The sequence below is a fragment of the Lampetra fluviatilis genome, chromosome 18 (genome assembly GCF_964198595.1).
Source record: "Lampetra fluviatilis chromosome 18, kcLamFluv1.1, whole genome shotgun sequence".
Lineage (NCBI taxonomy): Eukaryota > Metazoa > Chordata > Hyperoartia > Petromyzontiformes > Petromyzontidae > Lampetra > Lampetra fluviatilis.
The window spans coordinates 13,118,979-13,145,458 of record NC_136292.1 but is presented as its reverse complement, the minus strand read 5'-3'; the positions used below and the strand labels follow the sequence as shown (position 1 = coordinate 13,145,458).

General features: G+C 49.9%; 2 protein-coding genes across 6 annotated transcripts in view; one reads left to right on the top strand and one right to left on the bottom strand.

The window, feature by feature from the left end:
* GTF2A1 (general transcription factor IIA subunit 1) overlaps nt 1-17,762 on the top strand; it is a 66,615-nt gene extending 48,853 nt beyond the window's left edge. For 2 of the 4 annotated variants that reach the window (XM_078864657.1, XM_078864656.1), the window contains exons 7-10: nt 1,379-1,486; nt 2,285-2,449; nt 3,955-4,044; nt 4,677-5,134. In XM_078864657.1, the coding sequence (XP_078720783.1) occupies nt 1,379-1,486; nt 2,285-2,449; nt 3,955-4,044; nt 4,677-4,784 (471 nt within the window). In that variant the 3' untranslated portion in view covers nt 4,785-5,134. Of the gene's footprint in view, nt 1-1,378; nt 1,487-2,284; nt 2,450-3,954; nt 4,045-4,676; nt 5,135-12,913; nt 14,419-17,677 lie in introns of those variants that run through there. The other 2 variants (XR_013637598.1, XR_013637597.1) reach the window with 2 other exon arrangements.
* On the bottom strand, nt 14,418-25,923 carry NOXRED1 (NADP dependent oxidoreductase domain containing 1). 2 transcript variants are annotated; one of them, XM_078864659.1, is made up of 7 exons: nt 25,786-25,923; nt 23,502-23,758; nt 20,966-21,138; nt 20,163-20,346; nt 17,660-17,814; nt 16,462-16,684; nt 14,418-14,933 (listed from the first exon to the last, which is right to left on the bottom strand). In XM_078864659.1, exons 2-7 carry the CDS (start codon nt 23,702-23,704, stop codon nt 14,795-14,797), a joined length of 1,077 nt encoding a protein of 358 aa, XP_078720785.1. In that variant the 5' UTR covers nt 23,705-23,758; nt 25,786-25,923; the 3' UTR covers nt 14,418-14,794. The 2 variants fall into 2 exon arrangements, with proteins under 2 accessions (XP_078720785.1, XP_078720784.1); XM_078864658.1 differs by lacking the exon at nt 25,786-25,923 and adding an exon at nt 24,228-24,877.
* Nucleotides 25,924-26,480: the final 557 nt, after the last annotated feature.

The following is a 26,480-nucleotide window of genomic DNA, read 5'->3' as shown; positions in this document are numbered from 1 at the left end:
GGTCGACCGACTCAAAGGGTCCGTCTCCGCTGCTCTCGCCTGACGTGTTGCCGGCTGTCCCGCCCCCAGGTGCACCAGGAATGACGGGCTCACGCCCGACAACCCCTACGGGGGATGCCGAGGGTCTCGCGACATCGAGAGGAGACTCACTCGGAAATGGACAGTTGCCACCCGACGGCCCGCCATCCGGGGTTGCCCCGTGTGACGGGCCTGCTGCAAGGACGCGCGCAAGAATGCGCAGACTCTTGTGATGCACAAAAATAAAAAAAAATATTTTTCACATGTTATGTTCACTGTGTGCTGCGTCGGTGGTGTGTTCCTGGCACATTGGATTGTACGTATGTTGTGTTCACTGTGTGTTGTGTGTGTGCTGGGGTTCCCTGCAAATTGTATGTACGTTGTTTTTACGGAATTCGTATTTATTCGGGGGTGGGGTGCGTCGGGTTATTTTCCCTTCTTGCTTTTCTGGTTCTTGTTGTTGTTCTCGTTCGCGTTATTGTTGAAAAAAATTGTGAGGCACACGCGGGGTCGAGGGGTAAATAAACTTTTATTGTCGTTTGTTGCAGCCGGGACGGCTGCGAGCTGTACAGGGGGGGGGGTGATGTCGGGGTGTTACGGAGGGGCTGTATACATAGGATCACACGGGAAACAAACACAGTGGGCGGGGCTTCGTGAGGGCACGGGGAGGTGCTCTCAACGACGTCCGCACCGGGCAGCCTGGGGTGGCTGGCCCCACCCCTCAGCGGGGGGTTTTGGTATAAAAGGGGATGAACCGGAGAGCTCGGGGAACAATGTTAAAGCTAAACCAGTGAAGACCGAAGATCGTCTAGCTAGAGCCCTGGACTCCCCTGGGTCGCCGCCCTTGTCAGGGCCGCGCAGGACCGAGCCAGCGGCGTGGTCCCGAGAACCAGAGCTAGTGCTCTGGGACTCCGGGTACCGTAGCCTGACTTACCAGTGTCGGGCCAGACAGCCTCCCCTAGCCCGTTAGTGGAGGACTAGGAGGTAGGTCAGAGATAGCTAGCAGTGTATTCCCAGCTAGCCGGGTGAGGGGGCCGATACCCCCTCCAGTGTGGTATGTCCGCGGTTGTGACAACTGTTGCGGAATAAATACGTGTGCCTCAACCCCGGCGTCCAAGAGTCCTCAACGATATTACAAAGACAAAGATCCGCCGTATAGCCTTAACAGACTGGGGGAAATTTCTGCATATATATATACACACACATGCGTATACACGCACACATACATGTACGGGCATCTAATTTATGCAGCTCCATAAATAGGAAGGTAACATTTTCTTCATCATTTTTATTAAGTGAGGCTCACGGGATTGTGGACCTGGGGTTTGTGCAGGGTGCTGAACTAAAACTTATCGTGCAGGTGCTGACCCAGCTGGGCACGGGGACGCTTCCCTCGGGCGTGGTGTTGCAGCACGCCGCACCACAGCACCAGGTGGTGCTGGGAAAGCCGCCCTCCTCAACCGCCTCGGTGAGTCCCAGCAACCCCGCTACCTCTGCTACCCCCCGCCACGACCCCCACGGCTGCTGCGACCCCGTGACCCGAAGCGGCTCGAGATGAAGTTGGTGGCGTTTGAGTGTCACTGTCCGTAACGGACAGTGGTGGGGAGCGATAGTGCAACGGTTGGTGCGTTGCGCTACGAACCTGGTGACCAGAGTTCAATTCCCGCTCACGGGCCAACACCAGTGATTATCTGAATTGGTTTTGGGCCTCCCCTAGGTCGACTCTGCCTCAAATGAGTACATGACACGATGTGTAAAGATTGCTACTGGGGAGGAAAAGACAGCATGGCGCGATGCTGGCCTTCATAGGTGCTCACTAACAGCACTTGCCCCAAAAGTCTGTCACGGTTATACGGATATCTTTGTCTTTGTGACGGACAGAATGAATTCCATAGAAAAGCAGGATGAGCAACAAAATAAGTGCGGAAGAGAACGTGGCAGGTGTTGTAGATGTGATGAGACGTAAACGTGCACACTGGCTTAGCCGTGTTTGCAGGATGGGGGGCGGGGCCAATTGCCGAGACGGGCACTGGAGTGGTCTCCACGAGTCCGGCGACCGAGGGGAAGACCTGAGAACAGACGGTGGGAGACTGTCAACGCAGTGCTTGGAGGTAGTTCGTCGACTGTGCAGCAGCTGTGAGATCTAGAAGGGAGGGGGCGGAAATGTGTTGGCAATGAGACGTGGGATGGTATCGGTGGTTTTGGGCATGGTGACACCTTCACCCGAGGACCCCCGCGTGACCTGTTGTGTGACCTCCGCCCCCAGGCTGCGACGACGAGTGGGGGCTCGGGGTCGACGGGGCCGTCACCGCTCGTCATCCAGGTGGATGGCGCCGGGGACACGTCGTCGGACGAGGACGAGGATGACGCCAACGACGACGACAAGAACAAGGACGACGAGCTGGGGGACGAGGACGACGCCGTCGAGGAGGTGCGGCCACCCCCGGGGAGGGCTAACGTGGCGTCCCAACTGGGCTGCCTTCGTGGGACGCTCGGATGACTTAACTAATTTATTTAACTCTTTTTTTATTTTTACCAGGTAAAGGCCCCACTGAGCTACGTCGCTTTTTTTTCAGAAGTGACTTGGCTGTCACAAATGATAGCTCAACAAATTGGCCGCTCGTGTGGAAATTTATAGCAATAGCCAAATACTCTAAACCCGTGACGTTGATTCTGAATGTGGAGGGGAAAACCAGAGGATCCGGAGAAAAATCCACATGACCACGGGGGAGAAACATGCAAATTCCAAATATACAGCAAGTGTTAGGGTCAGGATCGAACCCACGACCTCCTGTATATCGGGCGAGATAGTTAACATCTCGTTACCGTGACTTTGTACGTTTCTACTGAGGCGGATACCTTTTCATCTAGAGAGGCCTGGCACAATGGGGCAAGGATTGGGAGAGATGGTGGCGGCTTGGGAAGAATTTTCATCCAGCGGTGAATAGATCATGGCTGATGTTGAGGTTGGATTTAGGGTGGAAGCAGAATGGTGTTGGGGCTATTAGGGGCAGCAGTGGGCCGGTGTACGATGGGATGGTGCTATGCGGGCCGATGCTGTGAAACAGTGCTGCTCAGGCGGATACTGAGAGGATGTACTGTTGAGGTATTGCTGTAGGGAGGGATACTGTATGGAAAGGTTATATCAGGGGCAGTACTGGGCTATGCAGTCCAATGAGGGGTGGTACTATCGGAGACGGTACTATCAGTTTAATGAGGGGATTCTCCATGTTGGGTGGGACGAGGAGCCGGTGTCCTTTGTGGGAGACTACTTTTGGAGTAGGTACTGAGGGAATATAGGATGGGGTTAACACTATGGGGATCAGCACTTTGAGGGATGTACTTTGGAGGATGGTATTATTGTTGGTGGTACAATGACAGACGGTAGTATGATTGGATGTACTATAGATGTTCAACTAATAGGATGGTACTAAGGAGGCCAGTACCATGTGGTGGACGACTAAAGATAGTTGCACGTTATGAGTGGAGACGCCAAGGGCGGTGCAAATGTTGGAGGCAGTACTCCAGGGTACTGTCATGGGGATAAGGGCAGTACTAATGGGGGCAGCGTACTATGGGTGGCAGTGCTATCGGGTGGCAGAGCTGTGGAATGAGAGGCGTAAGGATGGATGTAGATCTATGGTGGGGGGTGCTACTGCTGGTTGGGGTGCCACCATTGTGGGGCAGAACTGTAAGTGGCATGCTTGCGGACTTACGGGGGTGGTGGGCCTGTAGGAGCTCCCGCTTTGAGCCCGTGTCGGCATGAGCGCACCGACCACAGCTACAGGCGGCGCTGCTGCAGCCCACACAAGCAGAGAGCGCCTCTGTCGTGGGGGACAGCTTGCGCGTTGGGGCTGCGAGGCTCCGGGTTAAACGAGTAAAATCCTCACGGGAGCCTCCATGTGGCCCCCCCTCTCCCCACCCACCACCGATCAGGACCCCTTGAACTCGGAGGATGACGTGAGCGAGGACGACCCCTCGGACCTCTTCGACACCGACAACGTGGTGGTGTGTCAGTACGACAAGGTGGGCTGCTGAAGCGTGGTCGGGCGACTTGGCCGGGGGGGAGAGGATCGTGGGGGGCTGATGCCCCCATGTCAGCATGGCGGTGCCACTGAGCCGGCACCGCCAAGGTCTCGGCTTAGGATCCTGGGCTCCCCACCCATGATGCGAAGGATGAATCAGGTCCTCTATAAATATTACCATTTTGTTCACCAATTATATATAGTTTGGGGTGGCATAGTGGTTATCGCACTGTACTAAGAACCTGGTGATCTGAGTGAGATCTGAACCAGTCTTGGGCACGCACTCCTTTAAATCTGCACCGACCAGCGTGGTGAAGTGGGGTGATGAAAAATACGCGCGGCCAGTGTGGCAAGGGGAGGCTTTCAACTTGCTGGACGTGTGTAAAAAAGAGCTTCTTTGCTCATCGGATTCATCCAGTCTGAATAAATATTCTTATTTTGATTCAATCACCAGTGGATTAAGGGATGTAAATACCGAAAGAACCAAAGAGTATGCATGTAAATAAAGTTATTTTTACATCCTATTTGTGCTTTTATCAGTTTTAGCAAGAAACATTTACACGTCTGTTTATATCTCTGTCTGTTCCCTCAATCTCTCTCCGTTTATGTCTCCGTCTCGCTCCCTCCCACCAGATTCACAGAAGCAAAAACCGATGGAAGTTCCACCTCAAGGATGGCATCATGAACCTCAACGGCAAGGATTACGTTTTCTCCAAAGCGGTCGGAGACGCCGAGTGGTAGGGCGGGATTTGGAGCTGCGTGCGGTGCGTTTGTGTCAAGTGACCGGGTTCGGCAGCGGGGGAACAGAGGGACGGAGGGATGAGGGAGGCCCAAGGGGCGTGTGCTTTGATGCCGCCCATGGGCTCAGTGCAGCAGCAGCGGCATCGACAGCAGCGGCAGCAGCAGCAGCGGCGGTGGTGGCGGCGAGGGCTCGTGGAGCTTCGAGTCACCGTGTCTCTGATACACGGGCCTCCCCGACGCTTTCGTGTGCGACACTGCCAGCTGCGTGGACGCTGGAAGGTGAGGCTGAGAGGCACGAGTTTTTTTCGACGAGGCCTCATTGATCGAGAGCCCGAAATCGACCAAACGAGAGATGGGGGGGGGGGGGGGGAGTGTGACATGGGAAAACGGGGGTAGGGGGAGAGGGTGCCGGTTTTACTCTCGGTAGCCGAGGAGGCAGCGTGCACAGACGCGGCTTTGTATATTGTGTCCGGTCACTGTTCAGTCATGTTCATTATTGTAATGTTTATTTATGTATATATTTGGCTTCAGTTTTAATTTGGGTAGCTAGTCGGTGCAGTGCTTAGAGAAAAGACAAAGCATCTCTTTTTGCAGTCAGTTGGTGGTTCTTAGCCACTCATGGAAATTATTTCCTATGCTGGGAGCCAGGCTTCTGTACCACAACTACTGTCGTTTGTATCACAGTGGTTCTGAAGGGAGCCAGGTTTCCGTATCACAACTACTGTCGTTTGTATCAGTGGTTCTGAAGGGAGCCAGGCTTCCATAACACAACTACGGTCGTTTCGCCACAGTGGTTCTGATGGGAGCTAGGCTTCCCTACCACAATTATTGTCATTTTGCCACCGTGGTTTCTGATGGGAGCCAAACTTCTGTAACACAACTACTGTCGTTTTTGTCACAGTGGTTCTGATTTTATTGGTTATGGGAGGCGCACAAATGCCGAGTTGCTTACCGAGTGACATTTTAATTGATAGTTTCTGATTGTTAGCCCCCTGACCACTGCACCACCTGGTTGAGTAGAGTAAGTGCACATTCACATATGTTCATGCCAAATGGGATAGATGAAGTCAGTTTGTTTGAAAATAAAAGATGTTTTTACTCCGTATTAAAACTCCTGGCTTCCATGCATTCGTCTGCCAAAGACCAGTCTGTTCCAAGAACAGTCACTGATGACTTGCCACAGAGCAATACTCATTGTATCCGTAATAAACCTCAAGCACAGCCAGACAAAACGAGATAAATTAGCCTCTAAATTAACACTGAACTCAGCTGATTGGACAAATGTCTCTGTCAGGTCACAATTGAGAATGGCCGTGTGTAACCTGTTATTTAAGAATAATATGCTTCTGAAATTAAGGCATCAAGGCACCGATGGGAGATGTGCATGTTTAGCATGGGGGATACGTTGAGAAGAGGGCTATTGCCACTTCATTTTGCTTTCAAAGTTTTCCAGAACTAAAAGTGGGTGAATACTGAACCACCCTCATAGTCGGTTCACTCCATGGAGAAGCGTAATTTCAAACCCAAAAGTGTGAAGACGGACGCAGTTTGTGAGCTGAGTTTTTGGCTAGTCAAGAACCTCCCCTAGTTCTTCAAAGTTTTACAATGGCGTCATCTCTGACTGGGATGGAACAGAGTCACGGGTCCACACGATTCCACTTGCCGGGCCCTGAAAACCCCGGCCTCCACACAAGGAAACTTGTGCTTTCAAGACGCAGAGTGCCTCCTTGTTGTCATTGGCAACCACTCGCATTTTAAGATCAGCTGAAGTGGATCACGAGACTCATAATGGCCATGTTAGAACACCGAGCCACCACTTTGGAAATCCTGGGTATGAATCTAGGTAGCCAGCCATGATGAATAAAAATGGATTTAAAATTTCAGATAGGTTTGGTTTTTAACCCTTTCCCGTTCCGATGACATACATGCACGTCATCAGTTTCTCTTCCGATTCTGTTCCGATGACGTACGTGTACGACAAAATAACTTTATCGGTACCGAGGTTCCCGCAACGCCATGCGGGAGGGCATGTGGCACAGTTTGGCGGCAGCTATTGTAGAATGCGGTCGTGTTGCTACGGTTCTCTGCGGTGAGTGCAATATCTTTCAAAACAATGGCGCTACTACGCCTCTAAAAGTAAAGTTAACGCTCAGTCGCTTGTGCGTTCCGAGATTCAACGGTGGCCAGGGACCCCCCCCCACCCTGCAACTTGGAACGGGAAAGGTGTTAACTTAATGTGGCCCAGCTCTGAGGGATAAAGTATAAAAACCAAATGGACTAACCCTGGAAGAACCCGTGTATTCACTCGAGGTAGATTTCCACTGAAGCCGTCCAGTGTAGATGTTATTTTAAGTGACTCGTCGAAGTGGTTCTGTGGTGTCTGGGACTTCACTGATGTGGCGGCGTGTGGTTCCGCCACCTGTGGGAGTTCTTTCCTGGACGTTTCCTCGCTCCGCTGCTTAACGACATTGACAGCACAGTCGGTATTTGGGTGGTGATAACAATTCAACAAGTACGGTAACGTAATTGCAAGCGAGTTAATTATGCCCGCTTGTAAATTTCCCTTCATGCCGTAGCGTTGATGGTCTTAAATTGGTGAAATATTTGAGTATTTTATCTTTTCAATGCCTTGAGTGTTGCAGGAGCAAGTGAGTTGAAACAAATATAGCAGAGCATTTGTGATTTCTAGCTTTTATTAATATACGTAACATGTTACCCGTATACCATATAATTGTGTGAGGGATGTAAAGACAAGTGGTGCCTTAGACATGATTTGCATTCCTGCCATCGTTTGTGATGTACACTTTGCGTCCCCTGTATGTACAACACACGGTCACGCCACGTCTGTCCTTCAAAACACTGCCTGGTCATTTCAGTTGTTAAGATACGGTGTGCAGAGTTTAGATGCAGTTACATCTGAAAGTGCTTGGCAGTTGTATGTGTTCAACATGGGGGGGGGGGGATCGGAGCTAATTTAACCCACACCCGCAAACTTACAGAACCGATCTACAACCTTCAAAGGTTCATAGCCTTAGCTATTCCTGATGGGGTGAGTGCTGTCAGACGGCAACGTTGTTACTCTGGGGGTGATCGGACCACAGTTGTCTGTCCATTGCTGATGTTTTCAGCTGGCGCATCTGCTATTAATTTTTGAGGCCGAGTCCACGTAGAGGAGACCCACGGTGGTGGATTTAGATGTCAAATGGCCACTGATGGTTTGTGCACAACTGTCACAAATCGAGGTTCTACTGCTGGGATTATAGCACAGCGCACAAGCCCCTCCAAACGCGCACATTGCGTTGTCCATACAGAGCAGAGGCTGTCATTGCAATGTTGTTAGCGAGTACCTGTTAAGCACATACAACATGCACGCGCGAGCAAGCTTGCTAGATAAGTTATTATTTTTCATGTTAAATAAATTACCAAAATTTGTAACGAGTCATAAAAAAACGTTGTCCCGGTTGGACTCGTGTTGTATTCATCGATTCATTTATAAATCAAACTATACTCGTTATATTACAAAAATGTAGTTTTATTCAAGTCTCCATGTCAACTTGATAGAAACTGGAGTGGGCCTAATCCTACATGGGGCCAAGAAAAATCAGTAATAGGGAGAGGGATGTAAAACGTGACAGTAGAGACGACCACTGCGTACACGGGTTTTGTCTCCCTCAGACTCCCATTATTTGCTGTTCTGAAAGGAAGACGAGCAAAATCAAATAATTGGTGGACTTTACCTGAAAACTGTAAAAAAAAATTTTCCATCAAGGTAAAACTAAAATCTTCGAGCTGTGTTGGCCAGGGCAGTGTGCTGCTGCTGCTGCTGGTGCCGGGTTGATTGGTCTCGCTGCACCCGGCTCGTCGACATGCAGGCACCACCCAAGTGTGCGTTGGTGAGATGCTCGCCGTGCGTGTGAGCGAGCCGAGGTGCTTTTTTCTGCACTTCTAATTATTGCAGGGGCAGCTCAAGCTTACGAACGCGGTCACCTGGGGGGGGAGAACGTGGGTTCCCCGATTGCTCCTGGAACGCGCTTCCCTGTGTAATTGCATTGGCGACGTTGCACAGTCGTGTCAGCCCAGTCCACACTTAGGCGGTGGCGCTACTCTGCAGAGCGAAGTGACATTCGCGTGAGCATCTCGTGACGTCACCCCCCCTCCCCAAGCAGTGACGTGTGGTGAGGTCAATAGCTGGGGAGGCACTAGCGAGTGTCAGAGCCAGATTCACACACTGAGGGGGGTGTGGCCTTACTGAGGGGGGCGTGTCCTCACTGAGGGGGCATGTTAGACACATCCCCCTCAGTGAGGCAGATGTGATAGCTGCCTCCCCCGGTGCTTTTTCATTGCAGTTTCATGACAAGACCAGCGAGCTTAAATATCTTTATACACATACGTGAAATAAGTTACCTGGAGTATGGAAGGCAAGGACATGAAATGAAGGGGTCTACAAACATTACATTCGTGACAGAGATAGTAACAGGCACGCGCTTATTGCCCGCGCTCAATCCAGTTACTGAGGGGTTGCACAATCAAGAGGGGAGGCTGAGCTCGTCGCTGCCTCACCTCTCGTCTTCCTGTATTTGCAGCGGAGCTCCGCAAATTTGGCGATTTTGACTTAAAATGATTGGCATCGTACAGAAATTACATGTATAACACAGATCAGTGGAAAATCTTAATATTTATTTAATTTGATTATTCTATTTTTTTACTTTTCGTAACAGCTATTTTCATTGGAGTATGACAGGTGAGGCTCTGCCTCCCCTGACCGCACGTCCCTGCCCCCAAGTGACCTTTACAGCTTCAGACTCGTGTTTGGATCGGTGCCCATGATTAACGAACCGCACTCTACAGACGATAACCCAGCTGTCCTATGGGCTCTGCCTTCCTTGACGGTCGATACACGTGGCCCATGTCGGTTATGGATTCCCTTTGATTATGTTCAGGATACTTCTAAAATGTGTACATTATTTTGTTGTGGTTACATCAATACCAAGCAGCATTATTACTCGTCAATTGTCTTGCTTGAAGCTTGCGTTATTGTCATACGTATTGCAGTTGTGCTCCATTTTAATAGAAACCGATTCGAGGCAGTTAGTTAGCAGAGCAAAATTAGAATTCTTTTTAAAGAATGGCCCTGCAAGGTGATGCCACAGAACCACTTTTTTGGGTCACTTCATGAGAATCTGATGGTTTACTGGAGGAATCCGATGAGCTACGTTGACTCTTTTTCAAAAGTGATTTTCCCGCGTGTCAATTGTCAATATCCACGTTTGAATTTGCAAAAACGGGTTCTTTAAATAAGGCTCTAAATCAAGATCTCAGCAGTACCGACTGAGTGGTTTTCATAGAGGCATCAGTGTTGGCGCTCAACTAACCCAGATATACACACAACCAGCTCGCCCACTTGTGGCTAATCGGATAACTTCAGTTGGATAAATGTTTCCTAAAAACGCAATCCATATTCACTTTAGGATGCCGTAAACTTTTCTTTGGTTGCACGGTTCACAAGCTTAATGTTGTAGCTCGTAATTGGTTGAAGTCCAGCAGAGCGTATCAGCTGTTGCTTTTTTGCCTTGGCTGTGTCAGCATAGGGAAACCACTTTGAGACTTTGAGTCTCATGCGACAGGTCGAGATACCCGTCTCCAGCTGTTACATATTTAATATTCTTGCGGATTTAACATTCTTGTAACTGTACATAGTGGCCAATTAAACTTCCTTCTCCAAACCCTGATTTTATTCCTGAAAGTATTTTGGCACTTCTTGACTTCTCCAAATGATCAACTCTCATCCATTTGTAAATAGTCTGACACAAAAAACTAAAAGATTTCAACAAAAAGGTAGCCATGCATGTCAACCTGGAACATTGTACTCTGCTTTGCCCAAATTTGGCTCTTTTTGAGTCTCAGGCATTTTCTACTGAATCATAGGAATCGCAAACTCGGTGCAGTCTGTGGGCAATCAACGGCTCTCGTTTAATCGGCAACTGACGGCAATCTCTTTAATCTTTTGTTTTTGTAAAGATATTCTCGCGCGTACCGCGAATGCGCCGCGTGCTGCGTGATTACGAGTGAGCTCAGTTGGGTGGTCGTGTTCGTGACGGCCAGCTCGTCACCCCCACTTCTTTTGTACAATGGGTGCTCTGTATGGAGAATATTTAGTAGACAGCTGTGTGTCCCTTGAAAGATGAGAAGCGCGAGTGATCTGATTTTCTGAGAGGCACAACTCGACGTCATTATCTGCCACTTGGTGCCAAATTCGTTGCGGGCTTGTGGTTTGCTAAACTGGTGCAGATGCGTGTAATATATGCGATTGAATGTAAGTAGCTAAATCAGTCGTAAAATATGTTTTTGTATAGCTAGTTGCCTGATCCCAAATGAAAGCACTGCATTTAGGCGTTGGTGGCAGTAGTACGTGTGTTCTTGAGGACCGGTAGTGTCGCGATTAGCTCGCTGCGCTACGAACCTGGCGATCCGGGTTCGATTCCCGCTCATGGCCAACACCAGTAACGATTATCTTAACCGGTCCTGGGCCTCCTCTAGGTCGACTCAGCCTCAAAATTAGTACCTGGTGCGGTGTGTAAACATCGCCACTGGGGAGGCAAAGGCGGTCGGGCGTGGTGCTGGCCACCCACCCCCTCGTGTGCCGTGCCGGCCTTCATAGGTGCTCGCTAACAGCACTTGCCCCTATAGTCTGTTAAGGCTATACAGGGGATATTTGTCTTTATCTTTGGGTTCTTCTCCACACAATCTTAACACACGGGCATGGGGTTTGGTTATAATATTAATTCTGATCCCCATTGGGCCATATTAATGTATATTGAAATAAGGGAAGCCCCGGATTAGTTTCGACCTCCCTGGGCCTCAAAAGCACGTCATGGCATTCATAGGTATGCTGCTGCTTTACCTTGTTCTGACAAACACGAGGGGGATGCACTGAAACAACGGCAATTTGATGATGAACTAAATTTGTATATACGTAGGTATGTTGAACTTCTTTCGCACCGTATGTAGCCTGTGCTAATCAGAGGTGCGGGGTGTGGTGACGCGCCTGAGGTCCAGCACGGTGGAGGCAAGGGTTGGTGGATCACACAGACTATGTGTCGAGGCTCCCAGCTTTAAAATGCAGTATATTCCAAAGCTCGAATATTTTTTCAGCAAGAATTCCACATGTGACCTTGCTTGCCTATCTGTGCAGAAGTATGGTTTGGTGATGGCGTAAATGCTCTTCGCTCATTTTTTGTCCTTATGTATTTACAACAATTCCTCAAATTGGGAACATCTGTAAAAAGAAATCCACAGTGCCGTTCGCCGCTCTCCGTCTCAAACAGCGACAGCCGGGAGGCGTTCCTCTGTGCCCTCCCGGCCTCCCACCACCACCCCCCCCCCCCACAACGCCTCATCGTGCACTCGGAGCCTGGTTTTCTCTCGCCAATTTTTGTACTCGAAATTGTTTTCCCATTTCCACCGTCGCCACCCTCGGGTCACTTTTTTATGGAGAACGCGGTGGTGTGAGCGCGACTTTTATAACGCGAGACATTTTGTACCCTCCCTGGGGGTTTCCTTGCGCTCCGTGTGGCGCATCGCGGGGGAGTCGCCGTGTCGGCTGAGAGGGTTTTAAGCGGTCGCCGCGGTCGCGTGCCATTCCACAAGTACACCGGAGCCGTGTTAGTGTCCTTGAACTGTCAATAAAAGTTGTTTTGCTTTTAAAAGAGCCTCTTTTTTTAAAAAAGAGTTTTGCTTAAAATGTACATCTGCTCTATTTTTGGCGGCGCCCGTATCGCGCTTTTGGCGGCCTCTGCTCAGTTGGGGGCAGCAACGCAGCCCAGCGGTTGCACATCGCCGCAGAGGTTCGCGGTTCGCATCCGGCAGGCCGCCCCAGCTATTGCTGGGGGTTTATGGACTAGAATGCTACCACGCGCCGTCTGTTTCGTGGCAGACGTTAAAGATCCCCTGGCATCATGGGAAACGAGTGGGGCCCATAGTGTGCCGGAATTGTCCAAATTTGAAAAATTTCCTGGAAATTACACGCTTGGCACGAGACTAACCAACGTCGCCCCCTGCTGTGATAGCATTGCGCTATAAAAATGGCCTAGGGTCGTGCTATCGTTACCGAGATGTATTTCTGTTGGCAGGGTTCGGTTTTCCACCCGCCAGCTGAACCGTGCCCCGACTCGGACACGCAGGCATCTGCCACTGCACCTGCTCAAGCACGCGTCATCTGATGCTCCAGCACTTGACGCGGTGCGGAGTGCCATCGGGCAGACGGCATTCTCCCCCTCCGGAGCTGATCCGAGGCCGTGGGTAGTTTGACCCTCCTTGAACTCTCCCTCAAGGTCTCTGGACATCAGGGAGTGGCACCTGCAGTATAGCACTCCACTGGATAAGATTTAAAGGCCACATGGTGGAGCTGAGACTGTGAAGGGCGGTTCGGCAAGTTGGGTGTTGCGGGATCCGGCAGAAGGAAAGAAGCGATGGCCAAGTCCGGTGGCATTCAAAGTATCGGCGGTGATGACCACCGAATCTTCACCCCCTCATTCCTCACACGAGAGGCTACTTAGGACCTGCAGATTCGCAGATTCCATCCATGAGTAAGGTTTGTCAAGTAATCAAAACGTGCTAATTAGTTACTAGCTCAGCACATCGGTGTGTTGGAGAGTAAACCCACAACATTTACAATTCCAAGTACCGTGACGTTTCACTAGTAATTATGTAGTGAGTCCAACTGAGTCGCAAACGTTATCTTGGAAGCAACACTATTTATTCACATAACAGTACGTAACATAACACAACCTACGCTCGGGTCTTGAATGACCATCTAACCACGCTACCGCAGAACTAGACATGGGTCGCTATCCCGGTCCGGACCACAAACTGGGTCCCGGACCGCATGGCTAGAGGCTTCTTCTCCCCGACGTGGATCTTCGAACACCAACACATAAAGAACCTTGAGCTCCTCGCATAGCTCTCGTTAGATGCCCCGGGGCTGGGGCTGGCTCCGCCCTCAGCTCCGCCCTTAGCCCCGCCCACCTTCCAGGCTTCTCGAGCTCCTTCACGAATGTTCCCGACAGCCCCTCGGGACCACGTGACCGCGCCTCGGCCCCCGTCTACCGGTGGCCCCCCCCTCCAGTATCGTCCGGTCACGTGACAACAGGTCAGCCAGAGTGTCGTGCCCCAGAGTAACCCTGGCTGGCTGATACTCCCTCTCGCTCCCTCGCTGGGAGCCGACACCGCACATTGCTTGCGGTGCCTCTACGCTAACCAGCGCTCACCCAACCACCGCTAGAGTTGGTACTGCAGCCCATAACCCAGGCTGCCCGTAATCATATTACCGGCCGTGACTTCGCAAGCCCGGCACCGTACAGTGACAAGTACAGTCACTACAATTACAAAAACCAGCCTCGTCAAGTGACAGCCAGAAAAAGAAAAACTAATTTTTTTATGGATAATATTGGTCGCAAAAGCCAATGTGCTAAACATATTCCACCATCCCTAACCTGGACCCCAGAATGTGACGGAGTGTGCTGTGATCTTGCAATGAGACCTCGTTCATGCAACATGCACTGTCATGTTATTGCCTGGGCTACGGCCTGCTCTTGTAGAGTCCACTGAGTTTCAGATAAGCGCGTTTGGGCTCTTGATGCCAGTCACTGAATTGGCCAAACCCGTTCGACCGGGGCTGGCAGCATGGGCTTCATGTGCTTCAGTGACCGAGCGCAGCTGATGGGAATTTTTTATCGAACCTGCACCCCATCCCCTTCCTCATCGTGCGCAACTTCATAGCATCCATAATTATGAGTGCAAATTTCACTGAATCTGCCGAAGCAGCGTGCTGCAGTAGTCCCCCTCATTATGACTGCGTGCCTTGTAAAGGAACTCTGTATCGCTTCGCAGCCTGGCCACGCGAGTGCATTTTTATCCACCTACTCCGTTCAGAACCAGTTATATGAGTGCGTGTTTTTTTCCACGTGCTCCGATCCCCGCACTCTCACCCTCGCCTGCCCTCTCGGCGCACATCAGACCTGACCACCACCACTTCCATTCCCTTGCAGAGCAGAGAGCAGAAGCTCCTGCGCCGATGGGTGCCCACCCAGCCAGAGAGACAGGGGCATCTCTGTCGCCCACGCCACCACCAGATCAGCGTGGGGCAGCTGCCTACAAGGAGACACGCAAAGAGAAGGAGACATACGGAGACAAAGCACAACGTGATTCGTAGCAGAACAGATTCAAACGTCTGCATGCGGTGTGAGGGGACTAGTGGCCACAGGAGGTAATGACAGGGAAGTCAGTTGTGAGTGCGAAGGGACTGGTGGCTACAGGAATGTTCGAGAATGGGAGCGTGGTCAGGTGACGGAAGAGGACGGTAGAGTTTGCCGGTGGAGCGAGCGTCCAGAGTCAGCGAGAATGATCAAGAAGGGGGTCGTGGCCTCGTGTTGGTATATAAGGGAGATGCGCGGGAGACTCAGGGCTGTTGCAGTGGGGGTCTCCACCTGATGTCAAGTGAACGTGTCTTCAATAAAGTGCCATCTCAAGAGAAGTGTGTCAAGTCGTCATTACACGTGCATTAGGGTGTTGCATTTATTGGCGGCCATGAAGGAGTCTGCTGTGGGAATTTCACTTTACTACGACGGGGCATTTTATACAATTTTGTCAAATACTACGGTCCAATAGGAACATAACTATCTCGAGATGTACGAGATTGGGGAACATAAGTTTTGACAAAAGCAGAATATTTACTTATACTGTAGGAATCCGATGAGCTATAAAGCTCTTTTTCACAGATGTCCAGTAGGGGTGGGTAAGAACGTGGCAACAACAAACAACACAAAAACACGATAGTCCTGCAAAGTACAGGAACTGCCGACTCCCTCCAACTGTCCAAGCCACCGCCCTTCTTCTCTGCGATTGACAACATCCCCTGATGAAAACCTCTCACTTCACAAAATATCCTTCCTCTGCTGCCAATAGATTATTTTGCTGCTATAAATTTTCACGTGATAAGCCACTTTGTTGAGCTATCATTTGTGGCCAGGTAGCTTCTGAAAAATTAGGTAATACTTCAGTGGGCTTTACCTGGTAGGATGGGGATGGTTTAGTTTTATTTGTGTTTGGGTGATTTGTTTGACTTTCCTGTACTTTGCACTACTATTGTGTCTTGTATTGTTTGTTGTTGTAACATTCTTACCCTGTGCCCCTCACTGGATATCTGTGAAAAAGAGCTTCATAGCTCATCGGATTCCTGCAGTATGAATACATATTTTTGATTCTGAACTCCATTACAGTAGAGCTTTAACTCATAGGCTTTCGCGACCAATATTATCCATAATCGAGGTTTTTTTGGGTTAGATCGCTTAAGTATAAATGTTGTTAAACCTGCCACCACCAGACAGTCTATTAGTAAGGTTTGTCACATCAACAAAATATGCCAGTTGGTTACTAGTTCAGCGCACCGGTGTTGGAGAGTAAACCCCCAACATTTACAATTCGAGCACCGTGACGTCTGGCTCACAAGTGACGACATCACATTTATCCCTCTATTTAAGACCGAAACAGGAGAATTTCTCCACATCACGGTACCCCGCGCGGTGTTGATAAGACCTGGGCTGAGGAAACGTGCATCTGGGTTTAGGTCCGGGCATGGGGGTCAGGCGGCAGCCCCTTTCGCACGTTTTCGTGAACCCACCGGTCGGGCATGAGGGAGGCTGCGCACGCAGGGCTTGGTGCGAAGTCGCCACCGCTGCCGTCGCTCCGTCCCGGCCGCACCCTGAAGCCCTGGCCCTCGCCCGCGAAGGCCCGAGCCACGAGGGTGGCGGCCGACGTGGCTGGGAGGCCTCGTGTGGCGCACGCGTCGAGGGCGGCGCAGGCGCAGAGCTCCAGCGTTCTGGGGTTCGGCCTCGCGATGTGGCCTGCAGGCAAACCGTTGCAACGGGGTGGAATTGGCGTGCGCTCTTGTTCTTCGGTAACGCGGCGGCCGTGGTCGATGCGTTCCTGAAGAACGCCGCGTTGTGGAAAAATCGCGTTATAATAAATAATATATAATGTAGGATAGAGCACCAATGGCGGGAAAGTGTAATAAGGGCGGTGATCGGCAGGGCCAGGTGCGGCCGGACCGAGCGCGAGCGGAGGCTTGGGGCTGCTTCGTGTGGGGAGCTGCCGTCGTCGTCGTTGCCTTGGATAGGGTCGTCTCCATCGTCTGCGAGTTGTCTTGAGAGTGGAAGCTATGTTCTCTCAGAATAGAGTTGTGTCACTACCCAAGTGTACAGAGTCACTCGCGGTTACGTGTTGAGTTGTCATTGGACTTTATTCTTAATAAATATACAGAAGACAAGACGGCGTCTCTGAGAGCTATATTACACTTGTAGTACAAGTCCATGCAGGAGGGCGTGTGGCACAGTTTGGCGCCAGCTATCATAGAGTGGCCGTGTCGCTATGGTTCTCTGCGGTGAGTACAATGTCTTTAAAAACAATGGCGCTACGCCTCTCTAAATCAAATTAACGACACCCGCTTATGCGTTCCGAGATTCAGCGGTGAACGGGACACTCACACCCTGCAACTTGCAGACGACTCGGAACAGGAAGGGGTTAATTGAAACCAAACATTATTTTATTTAGTTATATCTTTTACTCAGTAAATTTAGGTTCATAGCACTTGATTTAACCAAATTTTTTTTTTGGTTCACTTGGTTAAAATAAGCTTATTTTAAAAGGTGTGCAGCTCGGTTTCCTTGTGGTGCGTCACTGGGAGTGGTTGTGGTGTGTGCGTTTGTAGGTCCCAAAGTGATCAGAGCCGTTGTTCAAAAAGCCCTTGCCGAGACAGACTCTCATGTGGCGTGAAATGCGGAGTGCGATGTGTCGTGTCCCTGCGTTTCCCTATGGCTCACCCCACGTGGGAGCCTCAGGTGGCCCGTCTGTGACTCTGGGTGATGGCCTGAGTCCAGGACCCGCTTCCAGCTGTGTGTGGCAGTCATCTTGGCCTACGCAGTCCATCACAAACTCCGGCTTCATCACCCTGCCGTGCCCAAGGAGCTGCTTCAGTCTGAGGGAAACAAAGGTTTGAAGAGATTTCATTTGTCATGTCTTCGGATTCCCATCAACAATTCAAACACAGCTGAGCTGTTGGAGTGTGTTGCTGGCTTAATTAAATGTCCCTACCGCAAATATTGGCAGTTTGTCTAAATAGATGTTGTTTATGTGCCTTTTATAGAAATGTTATGATTGCTAGGTTATTTTTGAGGATACATATGTGAAGATGGGACATCTGCGGACTCACCCCATGTAACCCCTGACAGTTTATTCCTCGTGGAAAGGCAGGTGACCATTAGGTCTGGGCACCTGCTATTTACAACTCTGCGGCAACTTCACGTCTACCAAGTTCATCTCAGGGTTAACGTCTCAAACTGTTACAACCTCACGCCACTATACGCTACACGATAAGCTACACTGCACTATACTCTTCATTATTATACACTACACTACTATATACTGCTATACACTACACTATACTGTTACAGCCTCATGTCGGTTCTCTGCAGTCACCCCCTCGGTGTGGAACTCTATCCCTTTGTACATCCGTAACATCAAACGCACTCGGACTACTTTCAAGAAACATCTAAAGGCCTCTCTGTGTTGGGTCAGGATTTCGAGCAGCCCTGAGCTTGGCTCCACACCGCTGAGTTGTTGACTTGTCATCATTATCATTATAAGGGTTATGACCATAAAGGGCTGGTTTTGGGACCAGGGTAGAACAACAGACGAATAAATAATTTAATATTCCGGGGGGTGGAATTCGAGAAACCCAATTTGAGCTTCAACCCAGAATGCACAGCTCGGTCGTTTGCCACCCAGCAACCTCCGAGCGTTCCGCTTGTAAAAGTAATTATTACTCTTCATATGCCCTCACACAGCAAGACGGAGGATGCTGTGGGCAAGACGGGTCGTGAGCTCACCTGGCTGCCATGCAAACTCACGCTGCTGTAAGGGGGAGGGCAGGACTGGGTCAGGTTTCACTTGCCCCGGATGTTACAGTGCAGTGTGGTAACAAATGTGCCAACACCCATTATGTTAACACTGGTTCTTTATCCTAAAGGGTCTGAATCTCAAGACTCTTGATGGTCAGTTGCTCTCCGAGTAAGACTTTGACTACAATAACTTTCTGTACTTTGCTTAAGACAACCATTGGCCTGCATGCGGGTGTAACGTGTGATCCACAAACCCCAGCTCGAAGCACACAGCCGAGGTGAGCCATTAACTCAAAGGGTAATTCATGGCCATGAAGTCACCGTTGACAGGAGAAACTAAGTTCAGTTTCTCCGCACTCAAACGATCGCTGGGAAGTGCTCATCTGTAATAGGGGCCAGGAAAATTCTACATTCCGATGATAGAGACCATTCATTCTCTCTGCAAAACACCACTGTTGACTTCCCAATGAGTGGTACTTGTTTCGTTGGCCCCTTTAGAACACTGGGCCAAGGCGACTTAGTACCGAGATTTGAACCCTCACATTACTGACCGGGAGATGGGAGCTCTGCTACGGTCACAGCTGGGCCAATTTGTGGGACTGGAGGGGTAGCGGTGGAAATCCGTGGGTCGATGCCTCTTTGAGACATCGACAATGGGTATTGCGGTGGTGAGATGTTAACTCCCTTGCCTGGTATGCAGGAGGTCGTGGGTTCGATCCCAACCCAGACGCCTGCTGTTTATTTGGAGTTTGTGCATCTCTCTGCCCGAGGCCGCGTGGATTTTTCTGCGGGTCCTCCGGTTTTTCCCTCCACATTTAGAATCAACATCATCCATTTAGAGTATTTGACTCCTGCTATACATTTCCACGTGATGACGATAATCCAGTTCGTTGAGCCGTCATTTGTGATAGCCAGGTCACTTCCGAAAAAGAGCTACATAGCTCGGTGGGCCTTACCTGGTAAAATAAAAAATACTAAAAATATACTTACAAAACCTCACACGACTGTCGTCATATATGCTGAAACAAGCTCTCATCTCTGTGAACAAGGGCAGAATAGATCTCTGTTAGGACAACGCTCAATGAGCTGTCTACCAATGCTGGAATTTGGGTCACAAGCACCACGTTGCAGCTACTGGCTCTTCTCCAGATGGCTTTGGTTGGACAAAAATGTACAAGTCATGGGTGCCAATTTGGATAACAATTCCCAGAGGTGTTTTATGCATGTTCAGAGCCGATCAGGTGTTCCTGCAAAGGACATTGTTTGAACTGTAAATGTGGGAAAGCCAACCTGGATTTTACACCACTTTACAAATGTAAGGAATCTGTCAAAGCAGCCTCGGTGGGCCTTACCTGGTAACAGAAAAAGTTTAGTTTAAGTTTAGAGACCCTTGGCCAGGGGCCAGCTGTCCCCCAGCAGGCCACACCTGGGCGGGGGGACGGCGCTCGTGAACGACAGCACGAGGCTGCGCGAGTGCAAGAGGCCCTGCATGTCGGCCGCCACCGCGTCCAGCTGCGAGGGCAGCACGCACAGGAGCAGCAGGGGTGGCCGGGACGAGGCCGCGAGGGCGTTGTCGTAGCAGCAGTGCACACCGCGCGCTCCCAGATCTCCTGTGTGTACGCCACAGCCCCACGGCAGCTGCTACGTCAAGAGATCCGCGGTCGCTAAATCGAGGTCGCTAAACCCCGGCATTACGTTCGCACCCCACGGTTCCGCCAGGGCCGTGTCGTTTTGTGATGCCACGAAAAAAGACATGAAAATCGGATGTATCCCAAAAGCATGGCGGGAGGCCAGGGGCCCAACTATGGGGGGTTCGGGGGGGGGGCTATGTGGCAGTGTTACGCAACGCACAGGGGCCCAGTCGGCAATGAGGGGGCCCTGAATCAACAGATAAACAAATACAAACGTTAAAAAAAATTTATACGAAATTTTCTGCAGTCTACCATGGACCAAGCCCGATTAACAGTGTCTGGCTATTATATCAATAGAGCAGCATCATTTGCGCGATCCACCCCCTTTGAGGACATCCTAGACCCATGGGCCGACATGAAAGCAAGATGCATGATACCTTAATTGTGAGTAGTATTGTATCATTGGTGATCACGAGGTCGCTTTTGAAAAAGAGCTAAATAGCTCAGTGGGCTTTACCTGGTAAAATAAAAAGGTAACAGTATTGTTTAGGAGCCCTGGAGCGCCTGTGATGGAGTTGCTCATGGCTGAGATTCTCACTGAGCAGGTGTGGGCGGCGCGTGGACACGAGCAGCTGCGTGGGGTCGAGACAACCCTCGTCCAGGAGGGCCCGGGCCAGCACGCGGCCCAAGCGACCGCAGCCCAACATGGACACCAGGAGCCCGGGGTTCGAAGAGGGGGCGCTCCCCTTCACGTGGCTCCCGGGCACGGCCCTGGTCACGGGAAGCCACAGGGCAGAGGTGCCGTCAATACGCTCACTGACCGCCCTGGTTTCCACTCACCTTTGCATTTCATAATAATGATAACAACGGAGTACATAAGAGGTTTATTTTTATTTTTTGGTTTAGATCGCGTAAATATCTCAATGTTATTTATTTTATTATTATCTTTCTATCTACGTGACTTTACTGAAAGACCCAAAGAGTATGAATTCCTGCAGTCACGGAAGCTTTAATTCAAGATGTTAAAACACCAAACTGAAACCTTTTACAAGGAATCATGTCTGTATTAACCACAATACTTGTGGTCAGAATGCAAACGTGTCGTTAAAACCCACCACCACCCGACACAGCCAACTAGTCAGGGTTGTCACGTAAACAGAACATGCCAATTCGTCACGAGTACAGCACCACCGGTGTGTTGGAGAGCCAAGCCACAACATTTACAATCTGTTTGGATTTAAAGCTTTCGTGACTGCAGGGATTCATCTTCTTGGTTCTTTCGGTAAAGTCACGTAGAAGGGAAATAATAATTGTTTTTTATTATGTTTTATTATTAATTTCCCTTCTACGTGACTTTACCAGGCGACAGCCAGATTTGTGAAGAAGTCAACCTGTTTCGTTCCTTTCTGGAGGCGTAGATGTGGTGACCGTACTTCTGCGCTCTTGCGCAAAGTGGGGGGGGGGATTAATGAGCCAACGTACATTATGCATGCGCATTATGCGAGCCCTTTGATCTTGTCCTTCCTGTCCATTGTGTGTATTAAAATAGCCGCACCAACAGTAATCCCTATTGAAGTATGGTGGCCTGTATAGGAATGCATTTAAACAATGTAGTATTTGATTATTTGCTTCCACGCAGCACTAAGTCGGTAGCTATCTGAACGGTTAAAATTATTTGTATTTATTTCAATTTCGATATATTCTCTAATTAGTCTTGGCCAGTAATAGCTAGTTTTGCACAGCTTCAACATTATCAAAATCAATTGAGTGTCCTTGTTGGCACGCGTGTTCTGCTACTGCTCTCTGATGTTCTTTTAGTCTCGTGCTGATCATTCGTCCTGTTTGCCCAACATAACATTTGCCACAAGTGCAGTTAATCCTGTACACACCTTCTGTTGATAACTTCAGTAATACTGTACATCTTTTGTACCAGATATTAATTTCTGTATTTTATATACCGTGCCAAATCTAACTTGGATGTTTTGTTTTCCAAACATTTGGCTAGTTTATCAATTACTCGCGCAATGTACGGTATTTTGATCGTTTTAATTACAGTTTCAATGCTCGTGTTATTTGATTTGGTTTTGGCATTCAATGCCCTGTTAATTTGTGCATCATTGTAACCGTTCATTTTCAGCACCTCTTTAACATGTTGAATTTCACTTCTCAGACTGTCACCATCTGACACTTTCTTAGCTCGATGAATGGGCATCTTCATAAGAGCAGATTTGTGTGTGGGGTGATGGTGTGACTCTGCATTCAGATAGGCATCAGTATGCGTTTTCTTTCGGTAAATACTGTTTTAAAAATGTTTTTGTTTTAAACCTTTATTATGGATGATATTGGTCGCGAAAGCCTACGTGTTAAACTAAAGGAGTACATGTTGTATTCGCTCTGTTGCAATCCCAACTGAGTAACATGATACCAGCACACAATGGCCTAAATAAAGATCGACAGGGGATCTTTATGATCCACTGTGAAGCAAATGTGAAACCTTGCAACAGAAGACCTAGTTCTTTTCTTTGCATTTTGCCTAAAGTAAGAACGTAGCTGTATGGAATGATAGTGGATCTTCAACACGTCCTTATGTTTAACATATTTGCATTCGTGCCATGTCACGGTGGTGAGATGTTAACGACCTCGCCTGGTTGAGGGAAGTTGTGGGTTTGATCTCGATCCTGATGCCTGTATATTTGGAGTTTGAATGTTCTCCGCGTGGTCGCGTGGAATTTTCTCCGGGACCTCTGGTTTTCCCCCCTCCACATTTAGAGACAGCCAGACACACTTGTAGGTGAGAGATGTTAAAATATGGAGGGATTATCCAGTTCAAATATATATTTTTTAAAGTCTTCTATCCAACTGTGTTCTCTGCCAATGAGGTGCAGAATTGAGTTCAGTAAGGTCACCGATGAGCAGACATGCAGGACATTGCCGTTGTTTGCTGATGTAAATGTAACTGCCGCACTTTGTGTTGTTTCACTTGCGCATCGTGCCGATCCCCCCCAAGTCTTGTTTACAAATGTGGCCATAACCGCACGAGTAGTGAGAGGCTCGCATGCCGAGATGTCGGCACCCCAGTGTGAGTCGGGGTTTTGACCGCACGTGCACACGGCGCACGAGGTGCTGATGCTCACGTGTGCTCGATGGACCCCAGCGTCCGGCTGAGCCACCCGGCCAGGCGCCCGGCGGCCACGCAGAGGGCAGCGGCGTGGCCCTGCAGCCTGCGGGCCTCCCCGGGGGCCTCCCCGTCCCCTTCTGCGGTCCCCGCGGCCGCCTCCCAGCCCAGACCCGCGAGGCCAGATGTGACGTCTTCCTCGGCGTCGCCTGGGCTTGACATCGCGATGACCTCAGCTCAGGAATTCCCCGTGCTGCTGTCCACCCTGCAGTGCTTCTGCACACACAAAGACAAATACATTTACACGTGATTTGGCTGCTAAACATTTCCACGTGATAAGCCACTTAATCGAGCTATCATCTGTGATAGCCAGGTTGCTTCTGATAACAAAAAAAAGCTAATAGCTCAGTGGGCCTAACGTAGTAAGATGAAAATTGTTTAGTTTTAGTTGCATTTATTAAAGTCATTTTTTTAATTTGCACTCCTATCGTGTTTTTGTATTGTTTGTTGTTGTAACGCTCTGACCTGCCCCGACTGGACATCTGTGAGAAAGAGCTTTGCAGCTCATCGGATTCCTCCTGCAGTATAAATACATATTCTGATTCTGACAAAGATGCCCCCTATAGCCATAACATACTTTTGGGGCAAGTGCTGTTAGCGAATCAACATCACGTGACTCCAGTGTGTGCATTGTGTGTAGACACGAGTGACCAGTGTAGGGTTTGTAGACACTAGTGACGGTCACCGGTTCGATCTCCCGGCGCGGCTGACGACTTTGAGAGCGCGGCGCGAGTTGAGCCCCCGTCACCCGCACGGCACCTGACAGGGCCAGCAACGTTCCCGACGGCCACGTCTGAGTGGCGGGTCGCGAGCGGCGAGGTCAAGCGCGTGGGGCGTCAACTCGTGTGGTCCAACGTGCAGCAGGGAGAAGTGGATAAACAACCACCACAACCTCGACCACCACTACAACCACCACAACCTCGTAAACCACCACTACCACCACAACCTCGACCACCACTACAACCACAACCACCACAACCTCGTAAACCACCACTACAACCACAACCTCGACCACCACTACCACCACAACCTCGTAAATCACCACTACCACCACAACCTCGACCACCACTACAACCACCACCACAACCTCGTAAACCACCACTACCACCACAACCTCGACCACCACTACAACCACCACAACCTCGTAAACCACCACTACAACCACCACCTCGTAAACCACCACTACCACCACAACCTCGACCACCACTACAACCACAACCACCACAACCTCGTAAACCACCACTACAACCACAACCTCGACCACCACTACCACCACAACCTCGTAAATCACCACTATTACCACAACCTCGACCACCACTACAACCACCACAACCACCACCACAACCTCGTAAACCACCACTACCACCACAACCTCGACCACCACTACAACCACCACCACAACCTCGTAAACCACCACTACAACCACCACAACCTCGTAAACCACCACTACAACCACCACAACCTCGACCACCACCACAACCTCGACCACCACCACAACCTCAACCACCACTACCACCACAACCTCGTAAATCACCACTACAACCACTACCACCACTACTATCACCACCACTACTATCACCACTACAACCACCACCACTATCACCACGACAACCACAATCACCACTACAACCACAACCACCACTATCACCACAACCACCACCGCCCTCTGAGCCCTCGAGCGGTGGCGTGCGGGCGGGCGGGGCGAGTCGCCACGCGGTCGCCTGGCAACGGTGACGCCACGGGCCGTGACCGCCGGCAGGAAGGAGGCCGCTCTTCTTAACACATCCGCCAACAGCAGTGTTGTGTGGCCTCATTATAAAACAAAATAGGCGACGTTTCGGGCAATGGCCCTTCTTCATAGCATACCACACACCACGTGCTGTGATGAACCAAGTGAACGTTGCGGCGACGTTGGTCGAACGGCACGTTTACTGGAAATGGTGACTTCCCGAAACGTCGCATATATTTATGTGTTTAAGGCCACAGCGTTTCGAAAAAACGATTTATATAATTTTTTAAACGGTCGCACGGGTCACAAGGTCCAGGACGCCAAGCTGTCAGCAACAAACAGCACGGTGAAAGTTGTAATACTGTGTCATGGAGAGCGTGGGTTCAAGGGACGATGGCGACGATGATGGGAGGGAATGGCAGTGACCTGGAGTGTGTGGTGAGTGAAGTGGGTGGTTGAGTGGGTGAATGTGAGAGTGGGTGAGTAGGTGGATGAGTGGGTGAGTTGTTGTGACCAGGTCACTCTGGCAGAGAAGACTCCGCCTTAGCCTCTCGACGTCTCGCATGGTCGCAGCAACTCGCTTCGAACTCCCCTCGCTGTCCTCCCACTCTCGTTATTGTCAATGTCGCTGTTGAACTAAACAAGATGGCGACCCCCTCCAAGGATTCGGACTAAACAAAATGGCGTCACTTAGACGCTGAACAAGATGGCGGCACGCGCCCATCGTTTGAACTAAGCAAGATGGCGGTGCTCGTACACCGTTTTAACTAAGCAAGTTTGCGGCGCTTGCACAGATTTGTTTGAACTAAACAAGATGGCGACATCTTCTTGGTTCTTTCGGTAAAGTCACGTAGAAGGGAAGTAATAAAATAATACAGGTAAAACATAATAAAATAATTCTCACGACGTTTCGGCCACAACGCAAGCAGCCGAAACGTCGTGAGAATTATTTTATTATGTTTTATTTGTATTATTTTATTACTTCCCTTCTACGTGACTTTACCGAAAGAACCAAGAAGATGAATCTCTGCAGTCACGAAAGCTTTAAATCGAAATTTAAGATGGCGACAACCTCCGGACCTCTCTTGCCCTCTACGTGCTTCGAAAAAGGGCCATTGCCCAAAATGTTGCCCATCATATTCCCTTGGAACCTCATTTGCCAGTAGAAAAATGATAATTGTTTTTTTACCCTTTTATCTGGCAACAAAA